The 16,855-nt window shown below is 32.7% G+C and overlaps 2 protein-coding genes across 2 annotated transcripts; one reads left to right on the top strand and one right to left on the bottom strand.

Moving 5' to 3' along the window:
* Positions 1-2,115: 2,115 nt before the first annotated feature.
* On the bottom strand, positions 2,116-2,574 carry LOC126553358 (uncharacterized). The gene has a single exon (XM_050208539.1). It carries the CDS (start codon positions 2,572-2,574, stop codon positions 2,116-2,118), a length of 459 nt encoding a protein of 152 aa, XP_050064496.1.
* An 11,842-nt stretch (positions 2,575-14,416) lies between these two features.
* On the top strand, positions 14,417-15,518 carry LOC126553357 (uncharacterized). The gene is made up of 2 exons (XM_050208538.1): positions 14,417-15,067; positions 15,117-15,518. The coding sequence occupies exons 1-2, from the start codon at positions 14,417-14,419 to the stop codon at positions 15,516-15,518; spliced, it is 1,053 nt and encodes a 350-aa protein (XP_050064495.1).
* The last annotated feature ends 1,337 nt before the right edge of the window (positions 15,519-16,855 follow it).

Genomic DNA, 16,855 nt, shown 5'->3' with positions numbered 1-16,855 from the left:
GATTTTGAAGGTAATCGAGTTTCGTTTAATTTACTCCAACTATCAATATATTCATAAGGGAAAACCCCTTTTCGTGTGACTAAATCAAATGTTTTATTAGAAAATAATTTTAAAGTTTCTTTAAACCTTGATTTATCTTCGAGTAAATTTTCTGCAAGCTCGCTTAATGAGGAGGCCATAAAACGGAATGTGTCAACGAATTTTATACTAAATCTCAGAGCAACCTCTTTAATAAAAGATATATATATTTTCTACAGAATTTCTAATAACATGTATATTCTTATCATCAAAACCAAGTTCTCGAATTATAAAGTGACTATCGTATGATAAGGTATGAAAAAAAATTGGAACAAATGATGGGTTGGTTATTTCAAAATTACATTTAAAACAAATACATTGTCTATATTTATCAGTTTTCTATTCTCCTCCTTTTTAATAACGTGGCTTATAAAATTTTTCCACATGTCGGGTGAAACTCGTTCCACGCCTTCAATCAACAATTGTTTTACATCTGGTAATTTATAGGTTGTATTGTTCATTTTAACGTACTGTTTAACAGAAGACCACGCCAACTCAATAGGATTGAGTTCACAATGATACGGTGGTAGCCCAAGTACAATTTTATTGTTTTCTTTTGCCAATTCATCAATAACGTACTTATTACAATCCGTTCGAAATTCTTGTGCCTCTTCCAAGAGTCGATGTTTGACCATACGTTGGTCAATTATTTTCCCTCTTATCGTCAACCATTGAATAATGTTTTCCTTTTTCCACGAAGATTGGGGAAACGTTTCTTTTTTAACCGAATGGTACGGCGCATTATCCATAACAGCTACTGCATTTTCTTTTAGTAGTGGTAAAATGCTACTAAACTATTCATAAAATGTGTTGCCATTAATTTCGTCGTGGTAATCACTTGTATTTTTTTTAGATTCAAAAACCAAGAGACCACCAACGACGAAACCATCAGACAATCCTATATGGACAACAATTAAACGTTTGCCTTTACCAGACGGATTTTTTTGTCCAGTAGTTAGCCCTTGTAAAAATGCGTCTCGATGTGATTTTATTGTTTTATCGACCCACGATTTTGAAGTCGTTTCCCCAGCGTTTACCCAAGTCTCGTCAAGGTAGTAAATTGGAAAACCTTGGCTGCGATAAAATTTAATTTTTTCCAAATACCTTTGTCGCCAGCAGACTAATTCGCTTCGTTCAGTCAGTGCACTGTTACGAGTTTTTTTGGTATATACGAAACTTAAATGTTTTAAAATTGTACGTAATGATGTGCATTTCAAATTTGGTAAACTAGGATCATCATTGACGGCAGTAAGAATTTTTTGCAAAGTTGGTATTTTTCTTCGAAACCAGAACCCATGAATTTTTTGCCGAAAAGCATTTTTGTCAAACTCGTCAATCTTTTCGGTAATTGTTGGCCTTATTTTATTTTTATTAGGAGAAGAAATTATACCTTTTTTTTATAATCCGATAACGTTGTTGTGATGGTACGTTGTCAAATACCGGTATAATGTGAAATGAATTTTATGATGTCATAATATTTCGGCTTTTGATCAACTGGCAGATTAGCTCCCTCTATCATTTTCATTTTGTACATATTTATGATAATTTCTTTTTTTTGGCTACCAACAAACTACAAAAAATGTTTGATATTAGTAAGTAAATTATGATAATAAATAATGTGTTATATAATACAAATTCATAATAATATATTGTTATAATTAATTGTATTAAATTCTGCTTACCTTTCCACATGGATTTTTTTTTACTGGTGAAAAAACAGCAGCATTTACCTCTTCCATTTTAAAAAATATTGCTACAAACTGTATATAAAAAAGCAGTATGATAGATTATAATATCGTTAATTAATCGTACACAGTGTATTTATTTATTTTATTTATTAATTAATTCAAGGAATAAAAAAATCCTTATTTAGTACAGTTCATAACAATAATTCAGTAAAATAAGATAGCTAACATATACAAGGGGTGACGGCCTAAACAGAAAATACAGCGGAATTACAGGCACAGTAAATATAAACTAAAATAATTAGGACACAAGCAAAATTACATACAATAAATGTACAAAAATAACACAATATTAAAGTAAACTGAGAAGGGAGGGGTCCTCGTTAGCCAACCGCATCATGCGGTCAATTGGTTTATTTTTACCGTAATTGGTACAGTGGAGAGGTACAGCAAAAGGAACTCGAGACCTTGTGGCCCGATGAGAAACTTTAAAGTTTACTTGAACGAGCAGTGAAGGGGCGTTTAGGGAACCATCGATTAACTTTTTTAAAAAGGCCAGATTAGCTTTAACGCGCCTATCTGCTAAAGATGTAAGGCCAAGTGCTCGCAATACTGGAGTATAGTCATGGGGAGGATGGACAATTTTTAGCATGTAAGCTGCAGACGACAGAAAGCGCCTTTGTACTCGCTCCAAGTGGCAAGAATCAATTACCACAAATGGGTCCCAGAGCACAGACGCATACTCTAGCATGCTTCGGACTAAAGAGCAGTAGACAGTCTTGAGAGATCCAGCCAGCTTGAACTCATTCATGGTTCGCATTACGAAGCCAAGCGATTTTCTTTTAGATCAGCTAACCAGTTCTCGACATCATCGACACTAAAGATGCAGTCAGATGGTAAAGTAAATGGAAAAACAGGTAGGCTACTTGCTGGGGAAGGCACATAGACTGAGTTAAAGTAGGATGAGAAAAGACTGGAGATGGATTCAGGACCAGTGGCAGTTACATCATTGGGGTGAACAGAGTTGGGAATACCATTGCTAGATCTACGCTTACGTACAAAGTCCCAGAATAAACGAGGATTAACTTTAAGCTTGTTTTCAGTGTTATCCAGAAATGTTTTAAAGCACTTTTTATAATAATACTTATACTGAGCGCGCAGGTTAGAGAATTTGTTATAGTCAGCAGGGTTACGTGATGCTTTGTATTTAGCGTGCATTTCTTTCTTGGCAAAAACAATGTTTTTTAGATTTTTAGAGAACCAGGATGGAAATTTAGAAGGTTTGAAAACAACTAAAGGTACAAAACTTGTAACACAGCAATGCAATGCATCGTACAATGCACACGTAGCAGAATTAATATCGGTTGTTGCTAAGGTTTCTAAGATGATAAGAAGGCACTAATACGAGGATAACAGGCCTTACGAAAATTATAATATTTATGACATCTATCAATAGATGGTAAGTCATCTACAAAATTAATCATAAAAACTAAGGCTGGGTGGTAAGGATCACAAGGAACCACCCCAGTAACGGATTTCTCTATAATGATCCGAGAATCATTTGAAAAAACTAGATCAAAGAAATTGCCATTGGAGTTGGGTATGTGATTTAGCTGGAAAAAGTTATTATATGCGAAAACGTCAGGAACACAGTGGATTATAGGGCCAGAGGAAGAATAAATTAAACCAAAATCGTCATTAGACCAGGATAGGTCAGGAAGGTTAAAATCACCAGAGAAAATAAATACGGAACCAGGATTGGCGTCGATAATATATTGAGCAGCAAATATAAAGGACTCATATACCGGGATAGGGCTACTAGGAGGAATGTATACGGAACAAACAATTTAAGCATTATTATTTACATAAAATTTAATGAATAAATATTCAACATTGTTAATGAGTGCAGGTAACAAGTTATGGACCACATCGTTACGAATGGCAACGAGAACTCCTCCTCCTCTACTAAAATTACTGGATTGACTACTTCTATCGCACCTAAATACAACATAGTTGTGAAAACCTAATTCCGTGTCTTGGAAGCTATTAGTAAGCCACGTTTCAGTTAAACAAATGAAAATATAATTAAACACAGCAACATTACATTTAAAAAGACAAAGTTTGGTTCTAAGACCTCTACAGTTTTGATAGTAGCTTATGGGTAGCTTCACTCCTTGGCTGATAGTTTTTCGCGGTGTTTCACAACACCAGATCTGGAAGTGGGTGGAGCGTACGCCACACTAAGAGGAGGACAGGTAGACGAACATGAAGATATCAGTTTTTTTGAGTGGCGTCTTGAATCATCTCAGGAGCTATACGACCCCAAAAACGTTTGACCATTACACCATCGGGCCAGAATTCAGGATCGAGGACAATATCCAGCTTATCCGCAGGCAGACGAATATGGAACGAAGAGTATGATGGATGCCTTGTAACCATTTTGTTGATAGTCACGTCTAGGTAACCATTGAACAATTCAGATTCTAGCAGGGCAGTTGTAACACTTTACAACTTTACAGAACCAACAATGAATTTTGATTTTACAGACGAAGATTGACTGGCAGTCAATTGATTTGTGAGTTGAGTAGAACGAATACCCGTAACCGAGTTCTGTATCTGTATCCAGTCGTTCTTCTATTGTTGGCTCTTTTTTTGAATACGTTTTTGAAAATGCATCCGATTTTAAAACAGAAAATGTGTGGTACGCTAATGTAGAATGAAGTCGAAATACCTATCATTTAATTAAAATTATAACAATATAATAACGTGTATATTGTATTCACAAGGAAATTAAATTAAAATGTAAGAGATTAAAATATTAATATATTCAATAATACCTCTTTAGCTTTTTTCCAACTGTCAAATACTTCTCTAACCAAATGTTTTAAAGGCTGATTTCCTATACCACCGGTTTTATCAAAAACAACACAATGCTTACAAAAAGCTCCACCTTCAACTTCCGAATAAACAAGCCAATTGTATTCGTTCAGCCATTTATGCTGAAATTTTAAACCTCTTTTTTTGTTTTTTTCATTTAATGGAAATATGTAATTATGATTTGGTAACCATGAATTGGTAAGTACCGACAGATTTTAAACAATAAATAATAAAAACAATTACAATTTAATTTATATTATATTATGATATGTTGGTAGGTATGAACTACTTAGTTCAGACTAAATCCGACATAAGGTATTAATAATTTTGAAATTTTGAAATTTTAAAATTTTGCATTTGAAAAGCTCACTGTATTTTTTTCTTCGTCTGATAACAAATCACGTCTAATAAACAAACCAATGTCATTTTTACGAGCATAAAAATGTTCCCTCTAAAAAATTACGAAACACAACCAAATTTATTAATTTTAATGCATAGTGTTAACAGTCAAGCTACAGGTATAATACCATAGAACAATAGGTACTGTACCTTATTTGTTTCTTGGACTGCTTGAGTCAATTTTTCATTTTCAACATGATATTTTTCACGTGATACATCATCAGATTTTTCTATGTTTTCCTTAAATAATAAATAAGATAATGTGTAGGTAAAATCGAATTAAATTATTATTAAATGTTAAGTTGGTATTATTAATTATTATTATCATGAATTATTAAATTCTATATTTTTTTTTTTAATAAACTCATTCAAATGTTTTATACACTAATATAAACTATAATAATAATTATAACAATTATTTATAATAATTAATTTGACATACTAGTTATTGAATAAACTGCAGTGACTGCAATTAAATTTTTAATACATTTTTTAACTGGTGTTTATTTATTTTTGCATAATTTTAGCGCGAGTTGTAATGCTAATTATAATAAGTGTACAAAATACGTCATACATATTTAAATATTTTGTACGATTTTAAAACATTTAATTCCGGGCCTAATAACGTTTAGTATTTTAAATAATTTAAAATTATATACTTACGTCAGGTCCAGCCTTCTTTTTAAAAAAATTCAATAGAGTACTTTTAGTTAATTTTCTTTTATTTTGTTCATTTTGCTTTTAGTGTATAAAAATATAACTGACACTGTGACTATTAGAAAATGACACTGTGTAACGGTGTGTACCTATTAACCTAAAGTCCTAGACGTGTAGTGCTTATATGTAATCGCAATAATCAATGTAGATACTTTGTGTCGGCGCGCGTTCATAGAACCTACTACATAATATTTTATATTATGGCTATTCGTTCTATGAAAATAAATCTTGAAGTTACATTTTTATTATTATATTATGTTTATGGAATGGTGGTTTTTTCCATTATCAGATTACCTGATTACTTACCATATAATCTGTTTTAGTTTAATCTAATTAATAGATAATAATTAAAAGGAATCAGACCTTATATTTTGAAATCATGCTTGTTGCTTATCGTTAAGACGTTAAAAGGTAAATATTTAAAATAACCGGGTAATATTTAAGTATACACAATTAAACATTTTTTTTTTTTTTTTTTAGTTTCGTAATAATTTATAAGTTTGTATTTGAAATATTTGTAGGTATAAAACAATATATAAATACAGCTCATGGGGGGATATATCCCCCATATCCCCCCCCCCCCGTACGCCGTAAGCTGGTATGTATGCATAGTTCCCGGACCCAAGAGAACGGACAAAAATATACAGAATAGTGAGGAGAGGCACGGGACAGGCCCCCTTTACAATCGATAGTTGTGAAGCTTCAACCCGATGTTGTCTTCTCGGACCGATCTAAATCCGCCATCCTAGACATCATCTCGTACCCAATCCTCCTTTTCACGGACCGGCTTCAGCCCGCCGCCCTTGACGCCCGTGCTTGATGACTACCCGGCAGCTTCAGCCGCCTGGCGCACTCTCTCCTCTTGCTCTTTGAGGGTCAGGATCTCTATGACCATCTTATAGAAGATCCTGAAGGTCTCCTCCGTCTCGCTGAGAGCAAGATGTCTCTCCTGGTGATCGACCGGGAGGTCCTCGAAGACAGGACCACACAGTATGTCTGGCACGTCTTCTACTGCAGGAGGATGTCCTAGCCTGTCCCGGAGTCCTTCACGCAAGCCGTCCCAGTTCGGGCACCTGAACAGTGTGTGTTCTGCAGTGTCCGACCAACACTCGCAGTGCATGCACCTTGGGCTTGCCGCCCTGCCCATGCGGTGGAGGTAGTGCTGGAAACACCCATGACCCGTGAGGGCCTGAGTCATATGGTATGACCAGGCCACCTTTGGGTTGATCCATCTGGCTAGATCCGGAATGAGTCTATGAGTCCATAGCGCCTTCCTGGAGTGCAACCATAAACTGTGCCACTTTGCGATGGTGGCTTTCCTCACTATATACATACCTTTATACATACATACATACATACATACATACATACATACATACATACATACATACATACATACATACATACATACATACATCATACATACATACATACATACATACATACATACATACATACATACATACATACATACATACATACATACATACATACATACATACATACATACATACATACATACTACATACATACATACATACATACATACATACATACATACATACATACATACATACATACATACATACAGACATACATACATACATACATACATACATACATACATACATACATACATACATACATACATACATACATACATACATACATACATACATACATACATACTATATACATACATACGTACATATCTATATACATAACGCATTAGTGCGCGTGGGTAGCTCGTTAACCCTCTATCCGGTCCGCCAGCCATTTTATCATATACGCACGAATTTTCGCGCTAAATTAATATTGTGCTCGCCGCTTGACGTTTTGAGCGCCGTAAATGGATCTAGTCTCGATAACTAATTACGCAGATTTATTGTTAACTATAAGATAATATCGTTATATAATATATTTCACGCGATAGTGACGCTCTGCCCGCCCAACGTTTGACAAGTGCGTTTAATTATAACAGTGTGAAGGAACAAAAAATGGCAGGACAAGCTATTCCTGTTCAGGTTTACGGTGGACGTGCGAGCAAAAATATACAACGCTCGTCTACTATACAGTCATCGCCGACACTGCCACCACCAGCAACGATTTAATTTGACGCCACGAACTTCGTCATAGACTTCGCTGCACGGAAGTCCATCAACATAAGACTTGATCCATCGGGCGTATTCAACGTACAGATAATAACACCATCGCGTTATGTAAGCATAACAAGTGACTTTTTGCGGCGTATTTACTCATTGATGGGATATATTCTCTCAATTATATCCGACCCACCGGTTAAAAGTCGCGAGAGAATTTTCCTCAAAGACGAAATTAACACGCTGTCCAAAACTACTTATCTAACACAATGAATATAATACCGGAGGGTCAATGCAGTTTTATTAACCAATTTAAATTGTTTGCCAACAAACAATTAACATTGTGTTTGTTGCCCTATGGGTTTGCTACGCTGCGGCGATAACGCCTGGTATGTTCGACATAGGCCAATTAAATGTTCGACTCCTGAGACTGATGAAGTAGGCAACACAAGACACAAGAACGACGACGTAGATACGAGGAGACCAAAATAACTTACAATTAAGGGACTAAGGAAGTTGAATTTATACACGGGAATGAGGAAGATGAGTTTATTTATAATGGGTGGGATGTCTCGGTGGTCGGAATCGGTTTGGTGCAATGACCACCGAGCTCACACAGCTTGGGCAATACTTAATCTCTAAACTTAAAATTACGATGATGATGATGTGGATGATGTGGACGATGTGGATGATGTGGATGATGACTTCACGAGACCACCGACGGCGGACAGACTTGAAGACCTTGGCGGCCTCTCACACACCCCGGTGGGTGCTGGCGGTCTTACGCACTCAATGTAGCACCAATCCCAATCTCGGGCAATTGACTCGTATCGGCCAACGTTGTCTCAAGTCTCAATGACGAGTTAGTGTAGACCAATACACGGTATTAATACAACCAGACAAATAAAACAACTCACGTGAATAGTGGCACGGTGTATAATTTATTATAATAACAACTGACCGTTTCTTGTCGCAATGACTTGGTCGATACAAAATAATGATATATATATGCCGCAGTGGCAACGAGATTAACGACGACAATTCGTATTGCTTCAATAGCACAATTAAGCATAAACATACATATTATAATAAAAAAAATTAACGATACTTATTCAAAAGAAAAAGACTATAACGTATTGTATATCGGACATATATCTATACAAAACAAAATTGATAACAAAAGGGCGTTGGCCGCATAATCACAACAAAAATATTGAACACATGACATTAAAACAAAACAATTATTACGACAAGTGACAACGATAACACTAATGATAACTTAATTCACGTAATAATATAATATAAATACCTAACGAGTAATGGTTGGGGACGAAGAAAAGGGAGAGAGATACAGACTAGTCGCCGCCGTGTTGTTATGCATATCGCATAATAACGATAACGATGAGCCGTGGCAACAGTGTTGGTCGGCGAACGTTCACGCTAGCAGCGCGCATTGTTTACCCAATAGTGACAGCGGCGGCGGCAGCGGTGTTAACCGTGATACCGCTTGGTCAGCGAACGTTGGAGATACCACCTTGCATTGTTTAGCCAATAGCGATGGTGGTTGCGGCACCGTTGTTAACCGTGGCGGCGGCGACGTTGGAGCTAGAGAGGTAATATTATATTATATTATATTATGAATATATTGTATGTTATATGAGGCGCCTAGAACACAAGGGGTATAAGCGACATTATTTGTATTTCGTAATAATTAAGGTCAAAGTTAACACATTCTCTCAAATCACAATAAAGGATATTGTTTAATTTAATTATTAAATTGTTATCTGTACACATATAAAAGTTTATTTTATATGATATTGTAAAGGTTGAACAAGAATTGTTTGATCTATGGACAATTGTTTGACCTTTGATTTCACTTATACCCCTTTACTACAAATGCACAATATTTTATTATTTCTTTGAAGTAAAGAGATATAAGTGAGACAAAAATAAAAACTTAAGACTTCAGGTAATAAAATGTATAAAAATGTAAAATTTATTAATGTTAAAATAATCACAATATTTTGATGTCAGTCTTTGACCATAGTTAAACATTAAAACTTTCTTTTAAATTTTATATTAATAATAATAGGTAATGTTTTATAACAAAATAAAAACAATAACAAAATAACAAAATTATAAAATTAATAATCACAATATTTTGATGTCAGTCTTTGACCATAGTTAAACATTAAAACTTTCTTTTAAATTTTATATTAATAATAATAGGTAATGTTTTATAACAAAATAAAAACAATAAAAAAATAAAAAAATTATAAAATTAATAATCACAATATTTTGATGTCAGTCTTTGACCCTTTTTAATAGCAAACTAAAAACAATAGAAACATAATAAAGTTATAATAATTTTTGCTGTCAGTCCGTGACAGTCTTTGTAAAATAAAAAAAAAATGTTATCGTTAAATATTTTTTAATCTTCATCAGTGTCATACAAAGTACATAAGTCCATCTCAGAAGCCACATCATCTTCTATTTGATTATCTTCTCTAGAAGCAGCATTATTTTTAGTATATAAAGGATTATTAGTCAAGCTTTTAAAAAATTGATGATGAATTGGGGGTATGTATTGAATTTGATCTAGGAGGTCCTTTACCTTTGCTGGTTTTAGTACCGGTTTTTCTTTAACTGAAGGTAAGTGTTTTGGAAATTGTTTCTGTCTCCCACGACAATTTTTTCCCTTCATAGACATCTCACTGAACATCTCTAGCCCGTCAGCAGCACTATGTTTAAAATACAGAGTATCTGGACTACTTTTTTCAAAATCTGACGTATACCTGGAACTGACTTCTTAAAGTGAGGTTGAAGAGATTCTAGATCAATAAAATCCTTATCTTCCATTTTTACTACAATAAATTTTTTACTTGTGGAACTCACCAAGTCATACCAATGTTCTGGAATATAGATGCTTTCCTTAATACGCCTTTTCTTCAGTTCAATTTGACCAAAGTCTTGGTCACATTCATTGTATGAATGTCCACAACAAAAAAATCTATGATCAACAGTTTCAATATTTGTTGTTCTAACAATATACAACCAAAATTTTACAATGATTTGGCTTTTATTTTGACCTCCACAGTTGTCTGTAAAGCATGTGATGTGCTTTACTGTTGAAGGTATGCTCTTTATAAATTTCAATAAACATGATGCAATTTCTTTGCATCCACGGGATGCCTGGGCTTCATGCCACATGTACATGTTAGCCATACCAGTTTTCAATTCGTGTATTGCTAAATTGTAAGTCCACAATTGACGGAAATAGTAAGCCTTTTGGTTTGACAAATTTGGCGTTGGCAGGGTTTTTTGCAAATCAAAACAGATTGATATGTGAGTATCATCCTCAATATGTTTGGTGTTATCTTTGGCCAAGCGGGCAGCTTCTGCTCTACGGAGATGGAGTTCTTTTTGGTTTTTACACTCTAGTTTTTGTTCAGGTGTACCAAATTCTATTTTTTTGGTCAGCTTGTCACAAATGTCACATGTATCAGTGTTAGGTCTATGAAAGCTTAAGTTGAATTGTGTGTTAAAAATATGTCTATAAAAACTTTCTTTTTCCGGTTCAACATTTTTCTCAGTGTTACAAAATTCTTGATAACCTTTATACATTTCTTTAATTGTTAATCCTGTAGGTAAGAACTTGCGATTGGGATTTTTCTCTCTAGTATAATGGCTTGTATATTTTGGATATTTGTTGATATGTTCCTTTATGATATTGACCCTTTCTTCAGATATTTTATTCGCTGGTATCTTTTTACCTCTATTGTCACGTGGAGAAACACCAGAAACTGACAACTTCTTTTTGTTTACAATATTTTGAATCCTTTTATTGGATAAGCAAAGTGTTTTTTTAAAGAACTCCTGACAAACTCTGAATTCTCCAAGAATGTAAACACACGAGACTGATTTATTTTTAGTTGCATTAGCACTTTTTCTGCTAACAGGATTCAAAGTAATTGCTCCATTTAAAAATGCAGATTGTAACTCCCAATCACCTGATTCCCAGTATTTATTAAAAATTTCTTGTCGAATATCTTCAGGTATATTAGTATTGCATTTATACCTACATTCATGATTGTACTCAACTATTTTTTTATTTTTGTGTGTCTTGCCTTTTCGATCTACATAGGTTTTACCTTCATTTCTTAGTTTTTTAGCTTTCACCTGTTTCCATTCATTTATTCTTCTGATTCGTTTCCTAGAAGTTTGTGGTACAGGTGGTAGGGCATTGCTTGGTAGATTATCAATACCATCTTCATAGTTATCTGTAAAAATCAAACAATAACAATATTTTAGTAAATACATTAATTCTATATCATTATTGTTTCTATTATTATCATTAACATTATGAGAAAGTCTCACAATTATTTCATGTGGAAGGAACAGTAAAATAATATGATTTACAATGGCAAATTATAATACAATATTATTTTATGATTCAATACTACCTGAATGACTATCTGTGTCATTATTATTATTATTCTCTGGCAAATAGTCCTTGTCTGCATCACTATCATATTCTGTACTAAGCATATTATGTGCATCATCTACAATTAAAATGATTAAACATTTTATTTGACTCCAGAGCATTGTAGTCTATACTTAATTTATTATTGAAATTAATAGTTCCAATCACTTACCATCACTCATAATGTCAAGATCTTCAAACTCCATGTTAACTTGCAAAGTTGAAAATATTAAAATCGGTGTTATTAATTTTTTTTGTACTGCTAATTAGTAATTATATTATAATATTAATATTATTATAATAATAACTATCAACCTAAATGTTAATGATAACAACCGTAGATTATTGTATGATAATAGTAAAAACACGTTTTGGCTGTAAAGTAATTCAAGTGCGTTAACAGCTGTTATGGTTCAGTGGAAAAAAGATATAGGTGCGCTTGTACCCATTTCCTTCTAATCTAGATATAATTTTTGTTTGGAGGTTAAGTGATTTGCTACCAGATCGCAGCACATATCAAATAATTCACCTATATCTTTTTACCACCAAATAAAATGAAAAATTCTTAGTTCAGCTGTGTACTTACCTCAGATTTTTTAAAAATGTCGCTTATACCCCTTGTGTTCTAGGCGCCTCATATATAATATTTATACGTATCACGTATGTTATTTACAGTTTATCGGTTTCCATGAGAATATCGACCCTACATTGTTGTCATTTATGCAGTGTACCGATAATGGTGTCCAGATGCTGTAATCTGTCCACTACATTCAATCAATCGACCGTCAAGGATACAAGGGGTTAGAAAGAATGCCGGTCCCGTTATAAGATGAAACACATGTGCATTATTATACTTTTATGTACTATCTGTATTTAGGTCATCCGCTCACGCATTATATAATAATATACGTAATATAACATATTTTGTACATTTTGTATTACTTATATTATTATTATTGTAAAGTCTTGTACATGCATGTAATTATTTATTGTTGAATTTCTTCATATTATATTATACTTTGGGGAAAAAAATGCATTATATTTGTTGTTTTTACTTTATTTATTACAAAAACATAATTATGCATAATGTATAATAGTATACATACTCTAGTTGTACATATTGAGTAAAGTGAAAAAAAAACACAGATTATTTTATATATACAAGGATAATATTATATATATATAATATATGTAATTGTATATACATTTTAAACTATAATACTAAATTTTTCTAACTTCTCCGCTAAACGGGTTGTACTGAATGACTCGATCATGTATAACTAGACAATAGGCTGCCGTGTTTGGTGGGAAATTATTAGCTGCCTCGATTTCAACTCGAAGATCTACGCTGGAAATCTTAGCGTCATAATTTTGTCGTGAACAATCTATCCAGATAATTGGTCCAACTCTTTATATTTTTCCCTCGTCAGGCACGGCTGGGCAGTAAGTCTCTCGTAATAATGTTTTTGGAAATCGGTGTAATTTTGATAGAACATGGTAAAGAGATTTTTGTCAAAGTTTTCGTTGAAATCTTCATACAGATATTCGATTGAATTAATATATGTTTTAACCAGTGACGGCGCCAGGGACGGGCCAGGTAGGGCCATGGCCCTACCTGAAAATGCCTGGCCATACCACTGATCTGACCTTAGACATAATCATATAGTCATTTTTCGGTGTCGGCACCGATGCGGTCGGGACATTTGCGGTCGGCACCTTTTTTGTGCCGTTTGCGGTCAGATTATTTCTATCCACCTGATTATCTAATCTAAGGTATATATATATTATATTATGTACTAAATAATTATATATTAAATTGATTCTATATTTATTGTAAATATATGTTTAAAATCGTATTATTATTGGATTTACCGATTTTTTGCTGTTTGGTTCAATGGTTGTTTATGGGTATTATTATAGATAAAGTGTTAGAACTTTGGAAGTATTAAATTAAAATTGTATTATGTCAATTATATTGTTACATGTAATCGATATCCATCGATAACATTTACTCAGTCTTTAGTATAGTATACACCTTTGTAGAGTTCGTATAGTCGGTATATTATAGTGTTATTAAAATGAACGATTCTTTAGAAATTTTGGAAACTACTAAAGGAAAAGCTTTAGCAGTACACAATGGTTACCAATATAGGAGGTATCGAACCAATAATGTAAATGTTACAACCTGGGTATGTTTGAATGAAAAAAAGAGAGAAAAATGCACAGGAAGATTAAAAACAACAGGTAATACTATTTTAAATGTTACTATTCATCAATGTAAATATGACTCGGCAAAAATTGAAGTTAAAAAAAAATACAATATTGCAAAAAAACGCGTACGTGATTCATCAAATTCTGCCGCTCAAATTTTTCGTGAAGAGTTTACACCATTAATAGATCAGGGATTAGATTTAGTGACCGAAATTCCAGTTTACTCGTCTGTAAAAACAACATTAAATCGTATACGTAGGAAATCGCTTGGAAATTCGTTGGATCCTAAATTAAGGGAAGATATTATCATACCTAGTGATTCTGAGTTTGTATTATTTGATGACGGAAAAGAAGATAGAATTATAGGCTTATGTTCAAGTAAAGGTAGACAAATTGCTTCTGAAGGAAAAACTTGTTTTGTGGATGGCACTTTTAAAAGCTCTAGCAAACAATTTTATCAAGTTTATACTGTTCATATTGATATTGGGTCTACAAATGACGAAATAAATATAATTCCTGTAATACCTATATATTTTACTTCCTAATAAAACAAAAATTGTTTATGAGAGTTTATTTTCGTTGATAAAAGCACACATTCCAAATTTTAATCCTGAATCATTTACATTGGATTTTGAAATTTCAACTATTCAATCAATAAAACAAATATTCCCAAATGCCGAAATATATGGTTGCAACTTCCATTTTAATCAATCGCTTTGGAGAAAAGTTCAAAATATAGGTTTAGCGAGTAATTATAAAGATGATGCAGATATTAGATTACACGTTAGAATGTGTTCTGCCTTAGCTCATATTCCAATTGATGACATTGACGAAGGTTGGATTATTATTATGACCAATACACCTGATAATGACAAGCTTCAAATATTTTATGATTATTTTATTGAACAGTGGCTGGAAAAACCCGATTATTTCAAGAAGTGTATGGAATTGTTATCAAAGAAGACATAGAACAAATAATATTGTTGAGGGATGGAACAGTAAATTAAATAAAATATTAAATAAGCCACAGCCAACTTTTAATGATTTGTATCACTGTCTAAAAAAAGAGGCTGAAAATTCTGATTTATTATATGAACGCAGTTACTTAAATATGGAAGGCAAAAGAAGAAAAAAAACTTATATACAATTAGACCAACGAATCAAAAAGACTCTAGCTCAGTATGAAGTTGACAAAAATTTGACAAAATGTTTGAATATCATTGCTAATATTCAAAAATTAGAATAAGTAATATAATATTATAATTTATAATCCTAACTTATATACAATTAGACCAACGAATCAAAAAGACTCTAGCCCAGTATGAAGTTGACAAAAATTTGACAAAATGTTTGAATATCATTGCTAATATTCAAAAATTAGAATAAGTAATATAATATTATAATTATAATATAATATTAATAAAAATGATAATAACAATAATAATAATAGTAATAATAAAAAAAATAATAATAACAATTATAATCTTTTAAACACGCCAGTAAAAAATACTGTCAGTCCTAAGCCTGAAAAAGTGTGAAGGAAAGTTCAAATATAACATGTACCTACTTATATATTATAGTATATAGAATAAATTTATATATTATATACTTTAAATTTAGATATAAATAAGCTGACCGCAAACGGCACGAAAAAGTTGCCGACCGCAAATGTCCCGGAACCTCATTTTTCATAAGCAGAAAATTATAAACTATTGTATTTGTATTTTGTTCACTAAATGTAATTTAACACATAAATATAAATAAATATAATATAATAATATAATATAAATACTTCTATATTATATTATAATATAGATAATTAAATATAATGATAATTATTGATAATATTCCTAGAATAAATAATACCCCTACTTGGATTTATAATTTATTGGTTTTTATTAGAACATATTGAGATAGTATCGTATTCGATATTAGTTACCTATTAGCTATTACCAAAGACCTATAAACAGTATAAACTAATGGACTGCGCGTAGAGAGAGAAACCGTCAGCCAATATTGAGCAAAGGAGATAAAGCTACGAGTTGGGAAAACAGTGTTATAAAATGGTTGTGAATTTCCCATTTCGTATTACTGTATCTCTTAGTGTCTCAGTTATATTTTTAAATAAAGGCGTAGGTAGAGTTATTTAAGAAATAGCGTATTAGATAATAACCATACAAATTTAAGCATCATAATATAACTATTGAAAAACGCGAAGTTAAGTCACTAGACATTGATGAAATAATAAGTTTGTAAATGCACATAGCAATCGTAGAATTATTTTAAAGTAATTTTGTTATAGTGTT

Source organism: Aphis gossypii, unplaced genomic scaffold, assembly GCF_020184175.1.
Source record: "Aphis gossypii isolate Hap1 unplaced genomic scaffold, ASM2018417v2 Contig00215, whole genome shotgun sequence".
Classification (NCBI taxonomy): domain Eukaryota; kingdom Metazoa; phylum Arthropoda; class Insecta; order Hemiptera; family Aphididae; genus Aphis; species Aphis gossypii.
This window is presented reverse-complemented; position numbering and strand designations above follow the sequence as displayed.